General features: G+C 48.8%; 1 protein-coding gene across 3 annotated transcripts; it reads right to left on the bottom strand.

The window, feature by feature from the left end:
* Positions 1 to 772: 772 nt before the first annotated feature.
* On the bottom strand, positions 773 to 26102 carry SLC22A4 (solute carrier family 22 member 4). 3 transcript variants are annotated; one of them, XM_055812987.1, is made up of 10 exons: positions 25649 to 26102; positions 18826 to 18929; positions 17017 to 17171; positions 14087 to 14258; positions 11305 to 11431; positions 9264 to 9364; positions 8037 to 8251; positions 7186 to 7368; positions 4868 to 5003; positions 773 to 3651 (listed from the first exon to the last, which is right to left on the bottom strand). In XM_055812987.1, exons 1-10 carry the CDS (start codon positions 26039 to 26041, stop codon positions 3576 to 3578), a joined length of 1662 nt encoding a protein of 553 aa, XP_055668962.1. In that variant the 5' UTR covers positions 26042 to 26102; the 3' UTR covers positions 773 to 3575. The 3 variants fall into 3 exon arrangements, 2 of the variants coding, with proteins under 2 accessions (XP_055668962.1, XP_027650175.1); XM_027794374.2 differs by lacking the exon at positions 25649 to 26102 and adding an exon at positions 19443 to 19713; XR_008748567.1 differs by lacking the exon at positions 773 to 3651 and adding an exon at positions 5934 to 6287 and having other exon boundaries at positions 4870 to 5003.
* Between the last annotated feature and the right edge of the window lie 1118 nt (positions 26103 to 27220).

Here is a 27220-nt window from a genome sequence, read left to right as displayed (position 1 = left end):
CACCTGATGCCCACCAAGGCACTTTATCACTCCCCTCCTCAGCAGAACAGGGGGGGAGAAAAATATGATGGAAAAAAAAATCTTGTGGGTCAAGATTTTGGCAGTTTAATAAAGCAACAGCTAAAGTTGCACACACAGAAGCAAAAGAAAACAAAAGCTGTTACTCTCTATTTCCCATCAGCAGGCGATGTTTGGCCACTTCCCAGGAAGCAGGGCTTCAGTGCACGTAGTGGTTGTGCTTGAAGACAGACATCATAAATAATGAATGCCCCCACCTTCCTTCCCCTTTCTCTTAGCTTTTATGTCTGAGCAGATGTCGTATGGTATGGAATATCCTGTTGGTCACTTTGGGTCAGCTTTCCTGGCTATGTCCCCCCAAAAATCTTGCCCACTCCAGAGAGCTGCGGGGGGGGGGGGGGGGGCTGGGGAGCCTCGCTGCTGTGCAAGCCCTGCTCAGCAGCAGCCACAACACTGGTGTGTCACTGCCACCTTTCCAGCTACTGATAGAAACACGGTGCTGAGGGCTGCTGTGGGGCTCAGCCCGACCCAGTACAAACGTCAAAACCATCCCTGAGCCTGGCTGGGGTCTGTGTCCAGGGCTTTGCAGGATTAATCAGGATCCAATGATCTGAAAGCCAGAAAAACTGTACTACACCGTCATAGCCTTCCTGTGCAGAAGAGCTTATTTGTGGAAGAGCTTATTTTAGGGTTTTATTTTCATACTTTATATAAGTTAGGGGACCTATTCTTCAATTACAATCTACACAGAAAGCAGGTTACACAGTGCCAGTGCACATTTTTATTACAATCAAGACAGAAGTTAACAAGTGACAATTATGATAGTTTCATATATGCTTTAGCTGATCCAGTAAGCCAGCAGAGAATCAAAGGCTGCAGAGAGAGACCCAAGTAAAGGTGGCAGAGGTGACAGATGAGGCAGTGTCACGGCCCCTGCGGTCAGTGGGAGCGATCCAGCTGGTGCTTCCCTCCCACCCCCAGGTCAGAGCCTGGGGCAGCCCCCAGCTGCACGTGAACACCCAGGTCCCACACTGAGCCCTGCCAAGCACCTGCCACACGCAGAGCTCCCTAAAGATTGCAGTGAGAGGAGGCTTACATAGCTTACTAGCAACGTATTTTATTTCTGCCAATAGCTACTAAAACAGTGCTGTTTTCTCCGGCTTTACAATTAAAAAAAAAAGTAACTCGCCAGAAACTGCCACTCCAGATTCATCCCCATTTGATTCTCCCACAGACTACTGCTCTTTGGGTTTCTTCAAAAATCCCCATGCAAGCTTGGGAAAGATATTGGCACAAGGACAAAAATTCTCCTTGCAAATGCTTCATCAGTTGAAGCAATCTTCTCTCATTTTTACTATGCTCAGATACCGTAAGGCCTTATAACAACATCACATACTTTTCAGAAAGGCATTCCACGCTTACGAAAGATGATGCTTTTTTAAAAATTTGCCATTAAAAATACTAAAACGTGACACTAGCTTGAGATCAATGGCATAAGTAAGAAAAATGAGACTGATTATAACAAGGTATTTAAAAAAAACCCCACACAACACTTTTTCCTATTTTAAAAAGGAAACCTAGGTTTTAAGATACTACAAAGTTCAAGAGTACAAAAATATTTACCTTTTAGAAATACACAAGCCTACCATCACATAAAATAAGTATCAATACATAAATCTTCATAAAAATATGGCCACCTGTATTTAACTAAGTCCTCAAACCTGTCCTATGCTGATAAAAAAGCTTTGTTGAGAAATTTAGTTATGTCTAATCAGCTATTCTATAGATTAACATTGTAATAAGCAAAACCAAGATTAAATACTGCTGCTGTTAGAGAAATTCTAGCTTTAGAAGGGATGAGAACATCAGGGGTCACAGGATAATGGTTGCCTCATGGCACATTACATTTGTGGCAAAAGCATACTTGCAGAAAATTAATATGAAAGTAAAGAGTATTTCCACATCCCAAAGAACAGCTTGAAATAACTGCACAAGTTCCTTGCACTTAAATGTTATAAAGCTTTATATTTGTGCTTGAACTTAAGAGAGAGAGCCTCATTTCTGTGCCAAGTGCCAGCACAAGACAACTTGCCACAAAGTCTCTCTTTAGAGACGAGACAGTGTGCTCTTGTTGACTCTTATAGAAGGTGAATCACGGCTAATTGTTCTTTACAGAGAATGAAAAAAAAAATAAAATTCTGCCAGGTCTGACAGACTTTTATGTGGCCAAGAAGTGCATGCACAGCTAATAAATAGAAAAATAAAAGGTATTATACTCTTCTCAAATTATGTAGTGTTCATAAAACAGTAGTAGCACAACTCTAAGCTCTACATTTGTTTTCATCCAATATAGCTTTGCTGAACTTTAAAAAAATAAAATGCATACATAACCTGTTGGGTTTGAAAGACAAAATACTGGCTTTGTTAGTGTTTTGTTTTGTTTTGAAAACACAGTGGTCCCAAATTAGCCCTTTTGTGGTTTTAACAGCTGCAGGTGAACATCTCCAGTACAGAACATCAGATTTTTGCAAGCATTTAAATTTGTAAATGGTACAATGGTTTTGCTGAGGTTTTTGAAACTGCAATGAGCTTTCTCTGAAGGTACAGAACAATGGGGTATACATTCAAAGGAGAAAGGAAATGCTTTGGAAAAAAAAAAAACAACCCAAAAGATCTAAAAATCTTCTTATGCAAATATACGATGGAAAAACCTGAAAGCTAAAACTGCACGGCATGTTTGGACAGGATCATTGCCTTGCTAAAGCTCATGTTTCTTTTGAAAGCCCATCAGAAGGCCAGCAAGCTACAGTCCTTACTCGGTTAAAAGACTTCCCCCCCATCCCCAAAGACACTGAACATTCAGGAAGCCCAAGGATTTCAGCAGGCTCAGGCTTTATGAACAAGCATCAGTTTCTACAGGGGCAAGTGGATCCCAGGTCCTGGGAAAAGCAAGCGACATCAAAAGATATTCTGATGTCTTGTTTAAAAAACACATCCTTACAGCAAAGTCTATATCTGCTTTGCTACAACTAAATTCTGATCCCACTTAATCTACTGGGCTTTGGTCACAGATTTCAAAGGAGGCCAGGAAAGGAAACTTTTGGGGTATTTGCTGAGATTTTCAGAGACAGACACCTGGCTCTCCTTCATCCAGTCAACGTGCACAGTGAGAAAAAACACCAACATTACATTTGCTTTTTTTTTTTTTTTTTTTCAAGCAGCTTTCATTGAGTACCTGACTGACTGGCCTCATTGCTGTATTATTCCTAAGGCTCATTTCTAGCTTACTCCTTGAAATACAGGCAGGGCCCCCCCACTTCTCAGGGGAGTGTCTGCTGACAGACCCCAGGTATCAGGACACTGAATTACAGACTAAAGAGTCCTACAGGAGTAGACAGCATCTGTTCAGTAAACTATGGATTTGGGTACAGTAGCACAGGGGTAACAGCTATGGTGCAGTAGCATTGACTGTTGGGTTTTGTTCGTTTTCCTCTGGCAGAAAATGCATTTTGAGAAGATCCTGTTCTTCTTTCAGCCCTTCTGAGAGCGTGCGTCCTTCACAAGGGTGTTACCAGAATTTTAGGACTCTTTGTTGAATTCCTAATGCCAGTGGTTTGTTGCCCATTTCTGAAACTGAAAGTAAGCAGAAGACTGAGAAGTTAGAGAACATTTTACACTGTGTCATCAGACACTTCCCTCTCCTCTTCAGCACTGCTAAAATAACCACGTTACACTACTAATATAAACTTTAAAAAACCCGTAATGCTATGTACGTTATGCCTTTCTTGATGGCAAAGTAGCACAGCAAACAACACCTGGAACTTGAACCTAACTCAGTGGCTGTAATTCAGTTACTTCAGTCTGCTTATACAAGAAGCCTGCAAAGGGAATCTGGTTTGACTCTAGGATTTCTTAGCTACACTTTGTCAACTGCTAAGCCAAAAACCCATAGGTCAGACATATGAGAAGTTCTTAATTGCAACAGAGAGCAGCATGCCCTTCTCAAGGAACCTGGCCCAAGAATTCTTCTTATTCTAGAAGTGTAATGACATCTCCTTATACTGACCAGGAGTCAGAACAAGGCAATTCCAGCTTCTTCAAGCTGTTATTGGTTATAAGGACAAATTCTGTTTCAGTACAAATTCTCACTAAGCTAGAGGGTAGCTGTGCAGCTGCACTTCGGCTAATTCAGTTTCCCTCTGCTGCTCCCAAGAATTTTCCTCCCAGTATAGTAACTAGCAAACACTGGCAATCTCCACTGCCCTAGCACTATAACGTACATGCACAGATTTCAGTGGAGATGTTTGCTCAGGGTACCCTAAATAGCAATGGTGGTGGTGCAAGAGAGCTGGCATTGCTTCCAGCTAAACCAAATAAGCCAGGAGAAAAGCCGTCCTGGCATGCCTCTAGCCTCCCAAATAAAGGAGGCTAGACTACTGAAATCTTGTGCTTCATCTCGAGTAGTACCTAATGAAAAATGTTTAGTAATGTAAATCATCCTACTAAATGAACAGTTTAAATGAAGAGTTAAGGAGAGTGAATGATATAAAAGGATGGAAAGTGTTGGGAGATATAAAGCAACAGCCTCAAGGTGATGCGAAGGTCAGCTTTACGTTGTGAGTGCCTGCTTTTGAGTGCATCAATCAGCTCTCAGGTTCAGAGATTCTGGATAAACTGCATAATGTCAATGTCAGTCAAAATAACAAAAAAAAATATCTAAAGGGCACTTGGAAAGCTTTGATGTTTTGCAGTGGATCTGATGAAACATGTTTACCGATTGTGAAAAGGGACTATGTAGAAAGAGGTCCTGAATTCTTGTGAAGCATGGGATGAAGAAAAGCCGCCTTACCATTTCACCTTCAGCATTTGCTCAAAGCTCTCAGGCAGGGGATTGCCATAGCTCTCTGGGAGAAACAGGGTAAGGATCCCGATCAGCACAGTCAGGCTTCCCATCAGGATATATGGTAGGAATCTGTCATAGGCACCTGGCAGAACACAAGACATGACAACTGTACTTAACACCCACAACCAACAAACCCATGTGTAAAATTTACATTCCAGACATTGCTGTAATGCAGAATTAATTTGGAATAGCTGAAATCTTCATAAATATGAAATGTGAATCCAAACCTGAATTACATCTGTTATCTGCCAGCAAACAAAGCGATTTTTCAATTTTAAAACTACATGTGCGCTCTAGGGTGGTCAACACCTACCATCAGCAGGACGCTGGGCTTGTGAAAAGAAGGGAAGAGACTGATGGCAGCTGAGCCACCCAGTTACAGACTAATGGGCCATTAATGGGGGAACCCTTAAATACATTGCCTGTTACAGAGGGAAAAAGCATCAGGCCTCCTGTGACAGAGGAGAAGCTCTGACGTTGTCTACTCAGAATATTATTTTGGACTAGAAGTCAGCAGCCACTGCCAGCAGCCTGAAGTCACCACACAAGTGTTTGGGCAGGATGCAAGATCTTCAAGTCACAATAGCACAGCAATGAAAAGGTCTTTCAGTAAAGGGATTATCTAGGAGTTAAAATTATTTAAGGTAGAAAAAGTACCAAACTGAACTTAACAGCTTTATTTTTCAGTTGGGACAGAGCAGTATGCTTTATAATGTATAGAATAAACTAGGATTAAAAACCCCTGGGTATTTCACATAGAGCCAAAGTTTGTGATTTGATCTCTTCTGTCTTCATGAGCTGGATGAACTGCAAGGTCCTAATTTAGCTGTAGCAAATAGCAGCTGACAAGTTTCTCCTAAAACCACCTAAAGTTTAGGAAACTATTCTGATGACTGCAACAAGATTTATTTAAAAGCTGAGCCTATTGAAACCTAGGAGAAAAAAAAAAAACCACCACCAACAAGCCAACAGTAAAACCTTTATCCTGTTGTTTTCTCCCTATTACCATTACCTGTGCTGCAACAAAGGCTGAAGACCCTAGGGAGCATCACAGTCCTGCTGTCCCTTTCACTTGACATTTGCACTGTACAATCATGAAATAAAGACAATGTATTTTCATCATTTTTAGTACAGTATGTTAAAGCCACACAGGAATGCAGAGGTGAGATAACACAGGTGAGCTACAGACAGTGGTCTCCTCTCCCCTTTCTTGGCATTAACCGAAATTAACCACTTAGCAGTACACCAGCAATGTTCTGCCAGAGTCAGCAAAGTCACCCTCATTTTGTATCAAAGGGCTCAGCAAGACTTGTTAGGTGCAGGGGAGAGCTGAGAGGGGTCCAGTGATGTCAGAAAGAAATAAATCCTGTGTGAGCAAAAGAAACAGGAGATTAAGCACTATGGACTGAGCAGCTGGTATTCACCAATACTTCCACGCTTTATCCCCTAATCTCTGTCACACTTTCTTATCTGCAATATGAGGATCATTTCCATGTACTTTTAAAAAAAAATGAAAATCAATTAATATTTGTGCACCACTGAAAATGTGATTGTAAATAAGCCTCCCCCCCAAAAAAAGCCTATGAGGAAATCAGTAAGTCTGCTTACAGACTGAGGCATGACCCGTAAGAAAAAGCAGAAGGAATGCTGAGGTGCCTGGCTTAGTAACTAAAAAAATCACTTCATGAAGATCACAATTAAACACACTCCTGTGCTGCTTAATCTGTATGTTTTCCATCTATTGCTTTAGAGACCCCACATTCAGGAGATGCTTGGATTCCTGCCTGGTTCATCTCCTTCTGATGTACCCATCTTAGATGTGCATGAAGAGTACAACACAATGAATTTCCTACTGCTAGACTTCCTTACTTGCAAGATCACTTCTTGTCATGCCCTCCTGGAAAACTAACTGGTGTCCCAGGGGTAACATCCATGGCCAAGATGTGACCAGTTATCACCCCAACCCCTCCGCTCACATGGTTTATGGACACTGACATTGTCCTGGACCAGCCTGGACCCACTGTGGTGGTGGATGAACCACCCCCAGCTTCAATAAAAGAAAAGAGTGCCTGATTCTTCTGTGAAACCCAAGAAACTCCACTTCGTTTCTACAGCGTGTGACAGTGAACTCAGACCCAAGGTGAGAGAAGGGACTTGAAAAGACAACAAGTGAAAGGACTTAAAGCTAAGACTGCCCTGCAGAGGCTCAGATAACTTCTCTGGGCAGCTGTGTAGTGCAAAGCAAGAAACATGAGATGCCTCACCCAGGTAAACAAAGTAAGGAGCAATGATGCTGCCCAGCCTGGAAGCTGTGGAAGTAGCTCCAACTGCCATATTTCGCACTAACGTTGGGTATAGCTCCACGTTGTAGACATAAAGCATTGAAAATGCAGCTGTGATGCCAAATTTTCCAAGCATCACCAGGCCAACAGACAGGATGTTAAGGTCTGGAGGAGAAAAAATAAAATCAAAGTGAATAAACACCACCCTGGACTTACTACTTTTATTTCTTCTACATCCCAAAGATGCTATAGCTGTTTTTTTCCTAGTGGTTTGGGGTTGGTTTTTTGTTTTTTTTTTTTGTTTGTTTGTTTTAAATTCTAAAATCTATTAGCCCTATCCCTAGGTGACTTGGCTATGAACTTCCCACTAGGCATAATGTAGATGCTCAGGTTCCTTTGTACTTGTCAGATTTTGGCAGTCTCTCAGTAAAACAGCACTGTTGAAGTGGAACAAAACACTGGATTATATAGTTTAAATCCACCGCCTTTTTGCAAAATCCTGTGGAGATGTACACACAGTGAAATCTGGAAGACTTGCAGGTTTTTTTTAGCCTCTACGCACAACCAGATAAATCACAGTACACTTTCGGCTGTCATTTTACAAGCTGGTTCCCTGGACTATAAAAAGCTCAGTAATTTGACACAATAAATGAGCGTCATGCGTGACTCAGCATATACATGAAAAAAATACCACAGCTGTAAGTGATCAGCATGAATTTGACCTCAAATTCTAAACCTGATTGTGGTTCCCAGTAATTTCAAAGAACTATTTGACAGTACCATAAAATATTTCTATCATTTCATATACTTAGGTCATGTATTAAATCTCATACCTGCAGGAACCAGCTGAATGAAGAGGACAACACCTCCTCCCAAGAACAAGGTGCCAGATAAGGAGTAGCGCCGAGGGAGGGAGCGGAGGAGAAGCCAGGCAATCACATAAGCTGGAACTTCAATAACAGCCGAGAGGAAACAGTTGATATAGGCATTTCCATGCCAGTTTGGAGTGCTGAGGGACAGGCCAAAGTAACCAACCGATGTGAAAAACCTGGGAAAAGCAATAAAATCAAATTATTCCAGAAACACCAGTCTCTGAACGCCTCCAGTGTTGCCTCAGATGTTGTTACAAAAATAGGATGTTGCAAAGCATCGCCACAGGCATCGTGGCTTAAAAAAAAAGTCTCAGCGGCAACCCCATCTTTCTAATTCTGTCATCCCTTCCAGTGACCATATCCACTGTGGCTTGAAGAGACCTCTGATTTCTCTGTCCTTCCTGCATACACTATACCAAGTAAAAGACTTTGTGGAAGTTGATCACAAAGGTTTTTCACTGCAATGGACTCATTAACGGCACAATGAAATAACTCTTGAAAGCTTCCCATGCCAACTACATTCTACTTGTAGCCAACTCCAGTGACAGGATCTCCCACCCTCAGCAGTTCCATTACATCTTATTTAATCTTCACGAGAGAGCTGGATGTTCAGGTTTCAAATCTTAAGGGTGCTTTACTATGGCATGCCAAGTGTGCTAGCCAGTTCCTTTCTGCTGGGGGAAATATGTACAGAAAAGGGTCCCGGGTTGTCTACATGGTATTATCGGGTCCTCATTCCTCGTGGCTGCCCAGGCAGGGACCAGGATCTCACTGAGATGGACACCGTACAGAAACAGAACAAAAACGCTGGCCATGGGTCTGCTTCTTGCTATGTTACTGAGTTGCTGCCTTTGCTTCAAGCAGGACATTTCTCTTCAAATAGAGATTTAAAAAGATGGGAGCCTCTTAAAAAACAAACAAAAAAAAGCAACAGAATTTAAAATACACAAGTTGTTACATATAGTTTCCTAACTATTTTACATCTGGGTTGAGGCTACTGTCTCCATACTCTTGTATGTTGTGTATTAATGCAGTGCGGGTGCAAGGACACTGAGGGCCATGGACCAGCCAAGGACCATGTGCAGACGGGCTCCAAGGCTGAGACTTATTATCTAAACCTGTGGCATATGCCCTCAAATCAGATACTGTTCTACTGCCTGGGTACTTTAGGAATACACATTTCCTTACCACAAAAGTAATGACATAATAGTAATAGTTGCAATGTTTCGGGTTCGAAATAGGTCCAGAAGGATAGCCTTCTGCTGCTGCTGAGGCTTCGAATCCTGCATCTGAAGGAAAAAGGAAAACAAAACCAAAAAAATTCCCACACACCTAAGAGCAAAACAACCTCTGCACACCCACAAGTTTGGGCAGTTAGGAAGTTAGGAGTCTATCAGGGGATACCAGTCAGCCCAAAGGCCGCCCCTGCACCAGGGAGGGTGGTCCTTAGGTACAGCTTGTCTCTGCGCCCAGCTGTACTTGTGATGGTTTCCAGGTTTTAGTTTAAAAAAAAAAAAAAAAAAAAAAAAAAAAGGTAGCACTGAGACCACTACACCATGCTGACTAATTAAAAAGGAGTATCAGTTGACAAGAAAGACGCATTAACACTTCCTTAAAGATCTAACGCCATGCTTCCAGGAGTAACTTCATTACCCAAGGCATTTTTCTGTGCACTGTCCACTCAACTTTCTTCTCTTCAGCCTTCACAAAGGATGTGAAATAAATGCAGGAAATCACCCAGTTTTGCTGCCTGCCTGCCTGCTGGAACCCTGCTGGGGGGGGAGGGGGGGGAGGGGTGCCAGAGCTCAGCGTGGTAACAGGGCACATCATGGGAGCATCGCCATCCCTGATGGGAGATGGAGGGTCTGGTTTGAGGTCTGAAGCAGAAATCTTCTGAGTGGCATTAGGGTGCCCTTCTGCTTGCACGGAGCACCCTTGCCAGGGCAAAATCAGCGGCTGTGGCCAGGCTTCCCCCCAAGCCCAAAGAGCGAACCACCCTGGCCCTCCCTATGGGGCTACCCAGGAGATTCCCTATCCTAGGGAGGGAGGACTTTTTTTCTAGCAACGTTTGAAAAAATACTTCCAACAGAGGACTTAAAGGGCAAACATCATCCTCAGGCTTTTGTGGACAAATGCTTTGGTACACAAGATTCCCACAAAGTACAGGACAGCTGAGCTGCCGCTTGGTCTCAAAAATATGCAGGAGTGACGAAAAGCCAGCTCACGTGCTGAAGCCTGAAAGGGTCGTGTCCAGTATGAAAGATGTCTGAACTCTAGCTATGAAGTAAGGAAAGTATTTTTCCATGGTTTCTGCAGGATGAGCTTCCTGTAGCTGGAATGTGCACTTGAGTTTACACTAGAACACACACTTGGAAAAGAGATCTTCAGCAGCTCAGCCAAAGTGTAACTATGACATTCAAGCGATGGATCCTGCCCACGGGAGGTGTTGCACGCAGCATCTTTCCCCCACAGATATTGTGGAGCAGCTTTGCTTTCTGCTCAATCAGAGGACATCAGGAGGTGTAACAGCAGGTGATCGCGTAACAGTGAAGTAAGGTCTGACATACAGACACGTGGTCATTACTGATGCAAGGCTGGAAGCTGCTGGTTTCTTTGAACAAGAAAAAAGTCTGTGCCTCTTCGGCAGGAGCTCTGGCGAGGGCAGAGCCACTAGAGGGGGAGACGAGCACAGGAACCAGCCACCCTGCTCCCTGTCACATCATGGTTTTCAAGTGCCCTTGCAGCCCTCGGGTGCTTTGGCTGGTTTGGGTGACCTGAGGAGTCCCTTGGGGCTCCACACAGCCCTGGAACATGTGGGTGCCGATCTGGAGTCCCCTGCACAGCCCCCCCACGAAGGGCTGCTGTTAAACTGCAAATCGCCAATACTGTGCCAGGCTGAAATGGGGGCAAACACGTCTTCCTCGGGTCTTCTCAGTGCCCAAAGGATGAAGCGAACTGGGTCACCCTTGCTCTGAAAACCACAACCAACCACTGCTGAGGAAGAGAATTCTGCTGTAAAAAAAGCGACCACCAAAACCCCAAACAAATAACGCCCTCCCTCTGCTTCTCATTTTGAACTTGCTAGCCCAGCACTTACCTCACACCAGCAGTCACTGCCAGCCTCTATGAGCTGCTGGTGCAAACCATTGCTCTGACGGCATTTCCCAAGTCAGCTGGCCAAAGGGGGAAACTGCCGGCCAGGTAAAGTGCCAGGACGTATGAAACATACCTCTGCAGTGTCAAAAAGCATGGCTGGGGCTGGAACGCCGTTTATTTTTGCAGCCTTTTGGATAATAACTTCTGCCTCCTTATATCTTCCCTGGGAGATCAGCCACCGAGGGGATTCAGGAATTATCCTGCAATAAGTTTCAGAATAAATGACTCAACATTTTCACAGAAGTAAAAAGTTATTAAGAACACATGTATCGTTTTTATGAGTTATGCTCTCATCTCACAGATTGCTTGCAGCAGAAGACAGTCAGCACAGAAGCATGTGGGCTATGTAACTCATGGATTTGTCCCACTGGGATCAGTGGGAGAATTCAGATATATGGGACATGTTTATTCTTGTGCTGAAGTAGATGCACACTTAGGCCCTTGCCCTGGGTGGTTGTTTTTTAAGGAATAATTGATGTCCATCAGAAAAAACCCAGATGTCACTAGACAGACAGCAAAGATGGGGGTAGGTGAGCCAGTGTTGAGCAGAAGTGTTCTTGGGAGATGGCACACAGTGTGGAAATGCTTTAAATGCACAGGGTGTATTTAAAGGATCTGTGCCATAGGAATCTTATATACAAACCTCACAATCGCCACAACTCTGAGGCAGGCTCTCCCAGGCAGAGACAGTGGCAGTGTCCCCTTGCAGAGTTGATGACATTTTCCAATCAATTCCGGGCATGTGTTGAGTGAATTAACACCAAACACAGGACGGAAAATCTCACCTTTCTTTAACTAAATCCTTTGATCTTAACAGATGCTACCTTGTTCCCTTTAGCCAGCAGTATTTTTTCCTCTCCTTGGAAAAAAGCAGGTCAGACACTCCTTTTCTGATGCATTCTCTAAAGGATTGACCCAAAGCCACATCAACAGTTTCGAGCATCAGATGATTTATATTCGATCGTTCAACCACTAACGTGACTTTCTGTGAGATGAGCTGTCTCCACTGCTCTTCTTTGTGGGCAAGCTGAGGAACACAAGACTGCAGAGACGATGCTGGGAACCTTTTGGAGAATTTGGAAGAGGAATGAATAGAAGAGCAACTATGGCACGGAGCAGTGGGATGTGCAAGTCACATCACCTGTGGGAACAGTGGGCCCAGATGCCAGCTAACACCAACCTGCCTCGGCAGAGCTTTGCCCACATGCCGTGATCCCCATCTACCCCCACACTAGCCCCAGGCTGGAAGTGCCATCTGTGGAAAATTTTGGCATGCTTTACGATTTATGCTCCAAAAAGCACGGTAATTGTCACCAAATACATTGAAGCCGCACACTGAAGCTATGCCCTGGGGACAAATTTTGTGTGCCTCATCATGCTCGTTCTCTAGCAGACATCTGAGATGCGCCCACCCAAAGCCAGCCTCCCCAAAGAGCAGCTGCTTGGTGCACAGGGAAATGCCACTGTGCTGAAGGGGTTTGAAACATGTCAAGTTAAATAAGCAAATTGACCCTTAAACAGAATTAAACTGTCTTTAAAATCAGAGGAAGATCTTTAAAAGATCTTTAAAAGCAGAGAGGGGAGCTGAAAACTACTGTAAAGGTTTGGTTTGGTTCGAAGACTAATATTAAACAAATGCAAACAACCAACAAATGAAAACCATCAGCAGAGACTTCTGACAAGACTGAGATCTGCAGGTCTTTGAGACTATACAAGAGGGGGTCTAAATCACTTAACTTTTAAAAAGACATTAATCTCTTACTTACAGATATAACGCTTTCAAGATAACAAGAAGAAAGGAGTTCCCCTGATAAAATTAATATGAAAGGAAGGAACTGGTTTTGTTCTAAATTATCCTTATTCTAAGAGCGTGTGATACTCTTGCCTTTCCCTTCCTATTTTCTAAACGCCTCTCTCTTCAGAAAACAACAGGTGAGCACAGCAGCAACAGAACAAGGATATCTGCCCGCCTTCAATGCTTCTGCACAGCTGAGAAGAGCAGACAGTTTTCCTGAATTGTTTTTCTAGTCCTCCAGGGCAGAGCAGCCATGGGCAAGTGAGGTTGCACCTACATGTCCACCAGCGCATTAGAGCAGGGGTGGATGAGCACAGTGGAAAGATGAACAAAACCGTGGACTCGGCCACCAAGAAGACAGCGTGGGATGGCTGAGAGGAGCAGGGCAAGGAACAGCCAACCTATGGGCCAAAGGAGCTCACAAATAAGTCCTGCTCCAGCAGCCAAAGCAAAGTTTGGGAGGACACAGAGCTCCTGGCATGCCGAGCCTGTGGGAGAGGGCTGGCCCAGAGGGCTGGCCCTGCAGCCAAACCCCTCTGCTTAATGACATCTAGTGCAATGAACTGCTTAGTGACATCAAGTGCAATAAAACTGCCAGCTGCTGCGTGCTGAGTGAGCGGGCTCAGCCTTTCACTGACATTAGTACCAACCAGCAGGTGGATCCACATTAAAAACAATGGACAAAGAAAAAAGGAAGGAAGCAAAGTCAGAGTGAATCATCCAGCAGTGATTTTGCAGGAGTAAACCTAGAGGTGGTTAACAGTGTCCAGAGTCATGAGTCAAATACAGAACTCCTAAGCTGCTCTGGAAAGCCAGTGAAAAAGTGGCGTCAAGCACACTGTCAGCACCAGCGAGGCTCCGCAGGTAGTTAACCTGATTTACGACTGGCAAAAAAAATCCCCTCAATGCCCACCTCAAGGCAAAGCCTCCTCACACGGCAAATAGAAAAAAAAAACCACCAAGGACCCCTGACACCCTGCCATTACCTAGCACCCGGCACTGGAGAGCATCAGGCAGGGAGGGGAGGTGGGGACCGTGGCCTCAGCGCGGGGGCACTCACCACCAGAGCGGGATGCAGAACAGCCCCGGGACAGTGAGCGCCAGCAGCAGCATCCGCCAGTCTCTGATGAAGTAAGCAAACAGTGGCAGCAACATGTAGCCAATTGCAAAAAATATGCAAACTCCTAATGTAGAGAATATAATACGAACTGATTTGCCAAGAATTTCTGTTCCTGTTTAAAACAAGGGAGGTTGGATTAGCATTTTAACTCTTTCTTTTCAATCATGACTAAATACTTTACTGCATTTGCAAAAAAATAAGCTAAACAATCTTAGAAAAGAGCAGCACAGCATGGACCCACCCGGTACAGAAAGGTTGCTGGGAGTATTGGGGACCTTCAGATGAAGGAGGGACTTCTGTTTGCTTTGGTTAATGCATTGTCAGAGACAGATAAGGTTGGGCATGGGGGAATGGCAGGCAGACTTTCAGGAGCCTTCCCCACAGGCTCAGCTAGGACATAGCCTGCTCCCCAATTAACCCATTGGCATTTAAGATGCAGTTCACTGCTGAGCAGTTCTGGAGGACAGCAGGTCTGTGGACAGCAGAACGGCACTGGACGGAAGGATGGGAATTTACAGTGAGGTGGGAATAAATTTCGTGGTTATTTTTTGGAACAGAAGGCTGGAATGTCAGACTGGCACATCACAGGCTGTAGGACACAACCAGGGAAGACACCGTCTTCTAATAATGCTGCTGCTCCAGCAGCCGGGCAGCAGTCAAGGAAAGCATCCTATAACCACCATGTCACACACAGACTAGGAGCAACCCAATATTTAGTAATAAAGATTGAGACTGTTGTAAGCCTTCAAGAGCACTTGATTTCTTTTCCAATAAAATACCTAGCCACTGCTAACAAAACCCACGGATGCCCTCAGGTCCACCTCACCTCTCACTGAGCCCTCAGCCCCAGGTCTACAGAGCTCTTGTCTCCATTGGAAGCACCGCAAGGGCCATAATAATCCCACAGTTTGATCCATACTCAATTAAAAAGCAAATTACGCTGAACAAGCAGGAGGGTCTCAGGAAGTCTGGAGAGCTTATTTTGCTTATGTAGCATGACAAGAACTCCCAATATTTAATATTGCAGAGAAAATGGAAAAAATACCTGAGCAAAAAAACCCCCTCCTATTTGATAGCTACAAGAATTTTCATTTAAAAAACCTGGAGTAACAGAATAAAGAATTTAAAAGATAACCTGTATCCTATCCAGCACTTCTGTCATGTGCAGCTTCCAGGAGGCTCCCAGGTTTGCCTTGCCATGGGCAGAGGCTGAGCACTCATCAGGGCATGCTGACCCCACAGCTAGGCAGATAGGGTGGGAAGGACCGTCCCCCATTAGTGCCTCCCTCCTTACCGATGACAGGCGGCTGGTGACTCACTTCAATTAGGAAGCTAATGTCTAAGTTAGTTTAAATTAATCCTGCCCTTAGTAACAGCCTCATAGTTCGGTGAGTGCCTGAGGCACCTGGCTCTCCACTCCCAGGGGGTCATCCCTGCTGCAACATCTCTACAGAAAATGGGACGGCAGAAGGGACAACGCGAGGGGTAAAGTACCAGCAAACTGCAGCTGTGCAATTAAACAAACCTACCATTACTTTGGGAGACCCGGTCCTGTCTCTCAGCAGCGGGGGCATTTGGTCAGTGGGGTGCTCAGCCCCCCCCCCCCCCCTCCCCCAGCTTTGCCTCCGCTGATCTGCTTCCAGCTGTGCCCCACATCCCCGGAGCTAAATTCCTGCCTGATCAGATCCTGCACCCTTATCAGAGGGACTTGTGCTGCACAAACCCCATGTGCTTCCAAGAGGATTTGCAGCCAAGCCAGCACTCCTGACCCAGTGCCGTACCCCCCTGCCTTCCCACCGCAGATGTTGCTCCATCAGCTCCGCGCAAGAGTTAACTCCTGGGCAGAGCAAGCAGCAATGGCAAGGGATCAGCAATGGCAAGGGATCTCCCCGCTGACAGCCTGACCTACTTAATCCTCTGTCACTCACTGGCAGTGGTGACTCACAGCCCCCCCCAGCACTGATTTCAAATTATGCTCTTCTGCTCTACTTTTCCCCCTTTAAAGCCTCATGGGGTAGGAAAGAACAACATTAACTATTAGTGTATCATTTTCATTTAGACTAGCTCACAGTATGATCTACAAATTTAATTTCGACACCGTTGGTTTAAAAGCTGACATAAATATGTATGTGCACACTTTATAGGTAGCTCCTGCAAATCCCAGCTCCCCCCTCAGGCCTGCATCAGTCATCCCGGTAATCCACCTGTGCAGTCACCTTTCCTGAAAACCCCGACTCTAGCAGGAGTCTCTGTGGGGTCCCCTTCCCCACGGGGTCCCCAGGCAGCGACTGCAGCCGCGCAGCCTCCCCATGGCCACTGGCTCTTTCCTCCTACACTCCCTGTAAAAAAAAAAATAATTAAACCTCTGCCTCTAAAACTAGGGACTTCATTGTTAACCCTCGCACTGAGACCAGCACCTTTATGGCTAACAGGGCTCTGACACCCACCTGGCCCCTCCACTCCAGTGCCCCCCACATTTGCTGTGCCTGGAAATGCTGGTTTTCTCCAAAGCTTTGTACCCAGGTATGCACCGACCCCTCTGCAAAGGGACGCAGGGGCAGGGAGGGACCTGAATGCCTTCTCTATCTCAGACCTGCTTCTGCTGATAACAAACCCTGAATGGGCCTTGAACTTCTCCAAAGAGGGGGGGAAATGGATGTTTATTAGGAGTCTTCCTGCTCTATTCTTTTTCACTAAACCTATAGAAAGTATATAGGCTTGCAGTATCCAACAGCAAAAAAACTCAGAGTGGCCTAAATTAGGAATTGTACCAGTGAGGATTTATCGCTAATTAAATGATGCAGGTTCAGAGGGGAAAAAAATAAAAGTACATTAAGAAAGCATTTAATCTAATGCAAACATGTTCATACCCAGTATGAAGGCCACCACATAGTTAGAGATCTGTCCCATCCCCACTATGAGAAAGAGCACTGTGAACATCTCCCAGCTGGTAGAGAAGATCTGCAGGAAGCTGAAGCCAGTCTGCACAGCCATCGTCGAAAAAAGGATATTCTTCCTGCCAAACCTTTTGCAAAAGACAAAGATTATTATTGAAACAGCACGTATTTGTGGAGTGGGGCTACGTAAGAGAGCACAAGGGAGCACAAATATCCAACCTCAAGCAACACAGCTTAGCACAACCTGAAGTTTGGTTCATCCTAAAGAATTTTGTTCATTATTTTCATAAGTGCTAAAAATAATTAAAACCTCTGAAACCCAGGAAATAAGAATTAAGAGCAAAAACTTCAGGAAGCCACTAGACGGAGACTAAGGAAACAGGACAACAGTACGTAAGTGAGACACATGAAGATTGCAAGCCACACAGCCAAAAATCAGGAAATGATGGTTTTTAGGCTACTGGCACCTATACATTGCAACACCATTATGCTCTGAATGTGCTGAATAGCTTTATCAACTGGCTTCAGTCTCTCTGAGCCACCATACGATTGCACCTGTTCTCTCACCTGCTTCTCTGCATCAGAATTACGCAGATTTCCTTATGGAAAGGTAAGAGCAAGCTTATGTACGGGGCACGCTGCCCTGTGCGGGGCTGCATCGCCGGCTGCCTGCAGCAGCCCTTGACTTGGGAAAGGTTTCTGCAGCAGCACAGGGACATTGCTCAGGTACAGGCTCAGAACATACCTCTTTACTGACCAAATATTTCCAAAATAATTCAAGACAGCTCATGCTAGAAGGTGACTGGGCTCTCGGGAAGGCTGACCAGCCGTGCTGCTGCCAGGGCACACGCGCTTTCTCAGGTGGTCCCAAGTGGGCACATGGCAGCAGCAGGATTTAGTGATTATCTCATCTCCCTTTCAAAGAGTAACACCAACTGACTTCTGCACTGGTGGCAGGAGTCAGGAGATTAAATTCGGATCACATGGAATTTAATGCTGGAGGCTTTAGGATTAAGACTCACATCAAGTTTTGAAACCCCCCTGCTAAACACCCAGAGCCATGCTGCTGCTCTGATGACTTCCCAGGCAGCAGCCAAGGCAGTATGGGAGACCCTGCTGGAACGATACGGAAAAAAAACCCTAAGGGCTGTATGAGGAGGGAAGCAGAGACTTGCAGAAGGAACAGATATTCTGCATTCAGCACTTGTAGAGCCAAAACTTCAAATTACCTGCTGAGGTAATTATCAAATACCTGTAATATTTCTTTTTTTAATATTTCACATCTACTTAGTTAGATACTGTGGCATGATTGCTATCCTTATACAGGTTATCTTTGTTCTTCCTCTTGGATATGCTTACTTTAATTCCCACAAAACAACTCTTCTATGCAGAGCTTCCATTCAAAGGACAAGTTTCTGTCCTGCAGCTCGAAGAACGGACTGTCAGTTAACGTGTGACAAAGAACAAGACTTTTCAAACTACTAAAAAGAAACAACTGGGGTCGTGAAGGAAACCCCACCACATCAGTCTGCAAAGCAGCCACCGGGGCTCCTTGCAGAGATCAGTCCTTGGTCTCCTGAAGTGCCAAAGGGGCAGTAACCCTACGCTTGGGGTAGATCAAGGTTGGGATTTCTGAAGAAGCCAGGCCAGTTACCTCATTTTGATCAAAACTCAGAGAATTGGATGTTTAACTCCTTCATGCCTCTTAAAACCAAATGCACCAGCCGTGGCATCAGGTCTGCCCTGCTCTGCCCACGGGTGGAGTGGGAGCAGCGGCGTTACCTGTCTGAGAGCTGCCCCGAGATGAAGGAGCCGATGAGGACCCCCACGAAGAAAAGGGAGGTGGTCAGCGGGGCTTTCCAGTCGTCATCACACACCAGGTTCCACTGCAAGAGAAGGGCCCGGGCTCAGTCACAGCCGTGATGCTGCCGTTGAGCCCCATCCAGCTGCAGGGGTTATTGGCTGGAGGCATGCATGTTTCCATGTCATTTAATTTAGTTTCCCCACACCCCCATTTCCACCCATCGCTGGCATGAGCACTGTTTACTTGTTTACTTTACAGTGAAGGTCAGTGCCAGAATGCCCTGCTTAAAGCACAAGAAAAGAAGGGAAAGCGGTTGCCTCCCTGGGCAAGCCCCATCAGGCCAAACCCAGCAGCTGTCTGATGGGACCCATCACCTCTGAAGTGGGTGACAGACAGCAATGTCAAACCCGATGGGCAGCCAGTGTGTGCTGCCCTGGCCCCCTTTCAGCACGATCTCCCCATCACGCACCCGTCAGGCTCCCTGACACCCAGGACCTGGCTCCCCATGGCCGAGACGCTCCCCTCCCGAAAAGCAGAGCCACGGAGCAGGGTGAAGGCTTGTCCCATCCCTGGCTAGGGACAGTTTCCAGCTTACCTGATCTCTGCCAGCAGAGAACCCACTGCATTTCTGTAACTGCTGGGGCTGACAAAGCATACGCAAGACGACACACAGAATGAAATCTCTTCTCCTGTCCTGATGTGTTTCCAAATTCTTTTCCATCCCCACAACCTGCAGGGCTGACTCACTGCCCATCACTCAGCATCGCAACCAGATCTGGCTGGGGCTGGAGTCTTAGGACAGGAGCCAACATGGAAACTTCCACCTAAAGCCACTCGTAACCCCAGACAAGGGTGGTTTTTTTGGGTTTTTTTGGGTTTTTTTTTGTTGTTTTTTTTTTTAAATAAAAACGGTGTAATGCATGTCCATCCACCGAGCGTGTTTCTGCTGCAGCTTGCTCCTGTCCTGGTGACTAAGCTCCTGGTGAAGGCATGCCTGCCAGCAGCGCTTATGGATAAACTTCAAACATGTCAGTCTCAGATTAGATAATTCTACCACCAAGGTAAGCTAATTAGATCACAGATCAAAGCATAGCATAATTTTAATAATTAGCCATGTTATCAGAAAGTGGGGACATCACCCGCCCCAGCGTTCACCCTGTGCTCGGGGAAGGGATGGGCTGAGCCGTCTCAGCAAGTGGCAGCTGAGCCCAAGCGAAGGCAGGGGTGGTGGTGCAGACATCCCCCCTCTGGGCTGCTCAGGCCCCTCAGCTCAGCTACAGGCAACAAGAAGGAGCAACTCTTGCATTACAGAGATCCAGGTGCCATCCAACAGCGCTGTGAGTCCTGCCAAAACCAAACCACTGATGGGTCGGCAGCTGCACTTCACTCCTGCTGCAGAAGAACAGGCAGAAGTAAAGCCCAAAGGCAGCGGGGACATGGTGTGGTTTGATGCAGGTTGCTCTGGACTGCAATTTAGGAAAGAGAAGCCATTGGTGTGTGTCCTCAGGCAGAACGGCCGTACGTGCCAGCGGTGAGGGGCTGGGTACCACCACACCTCTGCCCGATGCAATGTCACAGCAGCTACACCGCAAAGAGATGAATCGATGTTAATAAACACAAGCCCAGGCCTCTTCCTGAGAAACACACAGAGAAGTTTGTAACACCTGGAGATCTGAAGACTGAAACATGCCTCCAAGAATTAAATGTGATTAATAACAAAAAGAAACCTATGGCAGCTGTTTCTGTAAGATATTTTCTTGTCCCTGCTGGGAAGGGAGAGGTTGCAAGGTACGGGCCCATCTGGGCATGCACCTGCATTTGCCTTCCCTGTGTTTGATGAGGTGGATGCGAGCCTGCAGGTCAGCAGGGCTCCGATACCTTCTGGGATGCTAATCGTGAAAAATATATGCAGGGATCTGTCTCATAAGTCAAAGAAAACTGAGATTTCTGTGAAGAGCCTTGGTGGAAATCAAGCCCCATATTAACAAAGCAGTAATTCAGCTGCAGGAAACACAGCATTAAAAGCAGGTGTTTCTTTATATGGTGCAAGCAAGGAAGAGGGAAAGGCAGAAGAGGGGCAGCTCCTGCACGCTGCAAGAGCTGCAGCAGCTCTGCGCCAGCCGGGCTCACCCGGCCCCCACACTACAGGGGTGTTTTGCCGCATCCCGCTGCACCTCCCTTTCCGTCTTCTGGGAAAGCTGGTGACTAACGAGGTGCCAAAATTTGCAGCCCATACAGACTATTATTAATTATCTGGGCCCTGAGCACCCTGCTCTGGGGCCACCAGCACAGCAGCTGCTCCCAGACCTTCAGACTTCAGTTGCTCGAGGTTAAGGGTCAGCATTTTTAAAATGCCTCCACTGTGGCAAAGGTACTTTGGCTGCAAAATAAACCCAGCTAAATAATAACTTGCCTATGAAACTGAGCTGCTTCCTATGTTTCCTTGGTGCCAAATGCCTCCTACCCAGCTGTTCACTCTACCTTTTCCCATTACATCCTGCACAGACAGCAAAAATTCACTATACAGGGGCAAGTCTTTAAGATTTACAGGACGTAAATGGTACACAGCATGCAGTGGCCGGCTGGCCAGAGGGGTTGTTGTCTACAGAAACTCCCTGTATTTGACCAGAAAACACACAAACACATCAAAACCACCCGATTCCACAAACACGGGAAGCTGCTGAGTGAGAAAGCCACACCATCTATTTTAGATCAAATCCCACACACAGCACATGGGAGCTGGGCAATGATCTGTACAGCCTAATCTCTAGGTACACCTTATCTTCTCCCAGAACGCCAGCCTCCCCATCGAGCTCCGACGGAAGCTCACGCCCTAGCGCTGCACGGTGATCAAGCACGTGTCGGCATGGTAAGATTTCACTTGTGGTTGAACGTATAAAGCTTTAAGGTATCCATTGCATGCTGACTCCTCACAAGCAGTACCTGAGGAAAACTGAAATTTAACTTATTTATCTCCTCCTCAGAGGCTGCATCCATCACAGCTGGCGCTGACACACCACGAACAGGGGAGCTACAGCCCAGCCACAGCTAATCTACCTACAACCACAATCTCCAAACCGTCTGTACTGACTAATTACTCATTAACCAGAAAATTAGTAATTCTGTAATGTCTCTGGTTCAGCACACTGCAGAGCAAAGTTCGTGTAAGCTTCCAAGCAAGTGCTTTCAACACCAGGAATAAAAGCTGCTCAAGAAGAACACTATTAAATCACTTTATTAACATCAAATCCCTCCAACCTTTTCCCACAAGCTCCCAGCTACTGAAAGAACCAATTCTGCTGGGTGCTGCTGGTGGGAATGCTATGGATGCACAAGCTTTCTGAAAAACTGAAATGCCAGAGAAGGTGCCCTGACTGCCCCAAGTGACCCTGCCACCTGCTTTCTCAATCAGAAATCACTAATTAACCATCCTGAGTATCAGCCCGTTCACATCAGAGGAGAAAATACAGCGGAGCCTTCTGTAAATGGTCGAGGTTGTAAACCAGGGACAGTCTGACTTTGTTTCCAGAAGTAAAAATGATGACAAACAGCTCAAGAGATACTAGAAGACATTTGCAGATCCCCCTGTGCTGCACCCTGGGCACCACATCCAGCAACGGGACCGGCTCCGCTCAGCGCACGAGTGACAAGCTCAGCCACCTCCATGCCCAGCGCAGGGCGGGCTACCAGTGCTGGGTAAAGAGCAGCTTCACAGCTGCTGGAAAAAGCTGAAAGGAAACAGAAAAATCCTTCAGATGCCTTCAAACCACAGCAATTCATATGCAACTTCCCATCCATCTCTGCCAGTCCCAAAATTTCCGATTTCTACCTTTGCTACCAGGGCTGGGACGGGGGCACCGAGCAGCCCAAGGCAGGCAAGGGGCAAGCGGTCCCAGCACAGCCTTTGGCACTGCCCTGTGCAGGGGCTTTGCAGTGGTGCCTGGGGTACGTGCTGTGCCTCGGTGGTCCCAGTAGCCCTGCCAGCGTGTTCCCAGGCAGTGGCGCTGGCAGACAACCTAGCTCGAGGGAATTAACTGGACGTTAATGCCCCGCTCCAAAGAGCAAAACTGGTGTTTGTGCTTGAACCTCTAATTAATGTCAGATCTGAACATTGTTATCTGGAATTAAAGCAGAAGTAGGTTAAGTTCCAGACAAAAAACCCTCAGTGTAACAAAAATACATGCGTTAACATTTAAATTCATTTCAAAGCACAGACGGCAGAAAGCAGAAGGGGTAACGAGAGAGAAGCAGCCCTGCTTTGGGGTGAGGACCTGCCAGGCCAGCTCAAGCCCCCTTGTGCAAGCGCAGGTGGCACCAATCCAAAGCAGTGACCACCTGCTTAGGTGGAAAACAGCCATTTTATGTTGGGACAATTGGAGGAGCTGCAGTAGACGGGGAGGCAGCTGGGCCAAGGGGCTCCTGTGCCCCTGGAGCCTGCCAAGGGGCCTAGCTGAGCCCTGCAAAGCAGCAGGAAACCCCCTTCTCCTCAGCTGTGGGATCACACCTCACCCCACACTTGACCCCATGTTTCCACTTGCTCATCATCACACCTACAGACTTGTTTGTATCACCCCAGCTTGATGATCACCTTTCTCACCGGCACCGTGGACATATTCACTTTTCCACCACCACCTCGTTCCAGATGACCTAGACTGGGAGCCTCTGTTCCCAGGGTTTAGCACATCCCCGCAGACCAAGTAACAATGGTGCTAAGCTCACATCTCCCAGCCTGTTCCTCTCAAGCAGCAATAACAACAGGATCTGATGCAACTGCACAAATCAAATCAGACCTCCAGCGCTTAATCCTGTACCATCAAGTCCTGCTCCCCAGTTGAGTTCTTGAACTGAAAATGGTTTTTCACTGAGCTTTCCTGATGGCATGTCCTGACTTGTCTTTCCTAATACAGAGAAAAATATCAGGTACAAAAATAATCATCTGAAGTTTAACCAAGCTGCTTTTTTTTCCTCAGGATTTCAGCACTGCCTGTTTTCCTTGTTTTAAAACCAAATTCTGTATTTTTTTCAAATGTCCGTGACATTTTTAAAACAAACCAAGCATCCTTCTTTTCCATCTGGCTTACAGATGGGACCCTGGCACTTGGTTTCCATCCCTGAATGTGCTATTGCCTCTCTGGCATGCGCCGGGTCCCGTGGCAAACCCCACCGCTGTGTCCCATTTGAATCTGGTACGGAAGACACTCGTCTGGCCTCTGCCAGCACAACTTGTTTGCTGCTCATTATGAAGGAATAATATTCCTCCTCGTTTTGCTTCGTGCACTGTGTCCCTTCACTGCTAACTCCACACCACAGATTCCGAGCTCACAGCCACCCCGGGTAACCCGGGCTCCCCCCGGCAGTGAATGCCAGGGCACTGCCTGTGCTGGCGGTGGCTCCCAGGCATCCGCCACGCAGCCAAGCCAGCCCACAGGCTACGGCCGGGCACGTCTGCCTGCAGCACGTGGGTGGCAGCTGGGCTGCCGCTACAGTTCACCCATGGCTATAAGCAGGGCGAGCTTCCCAAGCACCCTTGCCCTGATTTGGTGTTGCGTGGCATCCCCGGTGACTGAGCACGATTGCCAGCACAAAAGGCAAGAGATATGCACACGCAGGCATCGTGCATGCTGGTGGCTTTGCTCGGGGCATGTGGGAGGAGGCTGGCATCCCCTGCCCTCCCCTAGCCTGGAGCTGTTCCCTGCTTGCGTGCTCCAGTGCACCGAGCCTACACCTGCACGCCCCCGGCACAGATCCTGCCCCCGTGTCCCTGGGGCACAGCCCCACAGCCATGCGCCTCTCGGTCAGGACTCGTCCTGGCTGTGCTCCCATGCAATGCTTTTTGGTGGCAGATGCTGCTGAGTCACAGGGCTCGAGGCGAGAGCCACGGACCCGCTCCCTGCCGCGCTGCACACCCTGCGCGTGAGCAGGGCATCCCTCGGCTACGTGGGGCACGCTGCTCCGCCAACCCACCGCCAAGCCTGCCGGCTCCAAACCCGAATGCTGGCTGGCGTGAGGATGAGCCTGTTACTCCTCGAACCCCCTCACAAAACACAAAAGGGCAGCAGCAACCCTGCAGCTTTAGGGGACCCGTGTTGTCCTTCTCAGCAGAGCTCCGCGCTCCCCACTGGTGCCAGCGGTGCCAGCCCGTGCGTCCCCGCTGCGCACAGCCACAGTGCCCAGACAAGCGCTTACACGACCCGCCACCACTGACGTTCCCACAGGACACCCTGCACAAACAGTGTCACTGCACAGCCTTGGGGACTGCGCCGGGGGCCAGGCTCGCGTGGGAGCCCACCGCAGCCCACGGGCACGTCACAGGCAGTGACCGGCCTGACCCAGCGCCGCCGCCACCGCGGGCATGGCTGGCAGTGGGGCTGGGGCTAGCAGGGCCCACCGCTGCCCCACACCCAGCCAGGCCGCTTGTGTTTACCGGGCAGCGTCGATGTCCCCATCCAACGCGACACCGGGAACAAGCGATTCCGCCTGATGGCGAGCTTACCGGGAGGGCCGGCGGGCTGGCAGAAGGGAACCATCAGGCTTCTATTTTCAGCCTTTGCCTTCCCCTCCGCGGAATAAACCCTCTCCAAAGAAAACAAGCTGAGGTTTCAGTGGCAAACACAGCCACGACAGTCAGGCCGGGTGGCTCCTCCCGGGGCCGTTCACCCCACGCATCCCTCCCCACGCAGCACCGCGCCCACCGGCCCCCTCCCCGTTCACCCCCCCCGCCAGGCAGCACGGCCCCCACAGACCAGCCGGTGCTCGGGGGGTGCGGGGGGGTGCGGGGGGTTGGGCTCCGCGGCCGCGCACCTCGGTGACGATGGTGGAGCGGTAGACATCGCGGCTGTACTCCCAGCCGTCCAGGCACGGCTCCAGCTCCAGCGAGCCCAGCTCCACGTCGGAGCCGGGCCGCAGCCCCAGCGCCGAGAAGTTGGCGAGCGCGGCCAGGCGGTAGCGGCGGCAGCGGCTCGGCACCGCCCGCCCGCCCCGCAGCTCCAGCGGGGCGCTGGCGTTGAGCCACTCGCCGCTCAGGTTGGCCCCGCGGGGCACGGCGCACCGGTGCTCGGGGGTGCCGGCCAGGAAGACGGCCGACATCCCGTTGAAGCCGTTGGGGACGATGCTGGCGCTGAGGAGGAAGAAGACGAGGCGCTGGAAGCGGCCCCACTCGCCCAGGAAAGCGGTGGCCGCGTCGTAGTCGCGCATGGCGCGGCTGCTCCGCGGCTCTGCGCACCTCGCGGAGGCCCCGTGCGGCGGCTCCGCCCCGGCCCGGCCCCCCGCGGAGGCGGTGCGTCCCGGCGGCGGGCGGGGGATGCTGCCGCCCCGCCGCCCCGCCGCCCCCCCCCCCCCGGTTCGCACGGCGCCCGCACGGCGGTCCCGGCAGCTCGGCGCCCCCGCCGGCCGCAGGCCCGCAGCCCGGGGGGGTGCGCACCGCACCTGCGGCCGGAGCCGAGCCGGCGGCCGGGGGGCTGCGTGGGGCACCTCGCCGGCTCGGCAGCCCCCGGCCCCCGTGCACCGGCCACCGCTCCAGCAGCCGCAGCGCTCGCCGCCCCTGGAAATCCGCCGCGATCGCCCCCCGGGCTAGCCCCCGCCGCGTTCGGGCAGCAGACAGGGCACGCAGCACCGTCTCTGCGGGAGCCCGCAGCAGCCCCGGCCCCGCTAGAGGAGCCCGTTACACTCCGCATCCCTTTGCTCTCGCTGCTTCACATGTCTCTCGGCCGTGCCCGCGGCCGGGTACGCGGGTTGCTGGTAAAGCCATTTCAGAATTCCCAGCAACGCTGTCATCTTCTGGAATAACTCACGGGGTGCTCAGAAACAGGGGGTGTTTGAAATGAGCACAGCACTCAGACTGGTCAGATTGGTGGTGGGTGGATGGATGTGGGGCTCCCTGTAGGCCTGCAGCAGGGAACGGGACAGCTCGGCCTTGCAGAGCTGGGGATGCTCGTGCTGGCGGTGGGAGGCCGGGAAGCATCTCTGCAGCTGGGATGATCGGGGGTAACGAGGGTGTGTGGGAGGATGGAGGCACAGACTGGGAGCAATGGCTGCGGCAGTGCCTGGGGAGGAGAAGCACAGGGCAGCGTTTACCTGAGCCAGGCAGAGATCCGCTGCTCCTTGGCATAAGGGATGGAGAGCTGATGTCATGGGGAAGATTTAGATACCTCCTGCCTGGAGAGAGGCTGGAGGCGGCATCTCACTGTCAGGCCTGGGCCACCACCACACAGCTAAAGCTGTCCCCAGTGATAAGAGTGGGGTGGTGGCCGATTCAGGCAGATCAGGAGCTCGCAGGCAGCTCAGGCAGGGGCAGGCAGCAGCCCTCCACCCTGCCCTGCCTTGGGGCTGTGCAAGAGCCACAGCAGACAGGCAATGCATGCCTGCTCCCATGAG

Source organism: Falco peregrinus, chromosome 8 (assembly GCF_023634155.1).
Source record: "Falco peregrinus isolate bFalPer1 chromosome 8, bFalPer1.pri, whole genome shotgun sequence".
Classification (NCBI taxonomy): Eukaryota; Metazoa; Chordata; class Aves; order Falconiformes; family Falconidae; genus Falco; species Falco peregrinus.
This window is presented reverse-complemented; position numbering and strand designations above follow the sequence as displayed.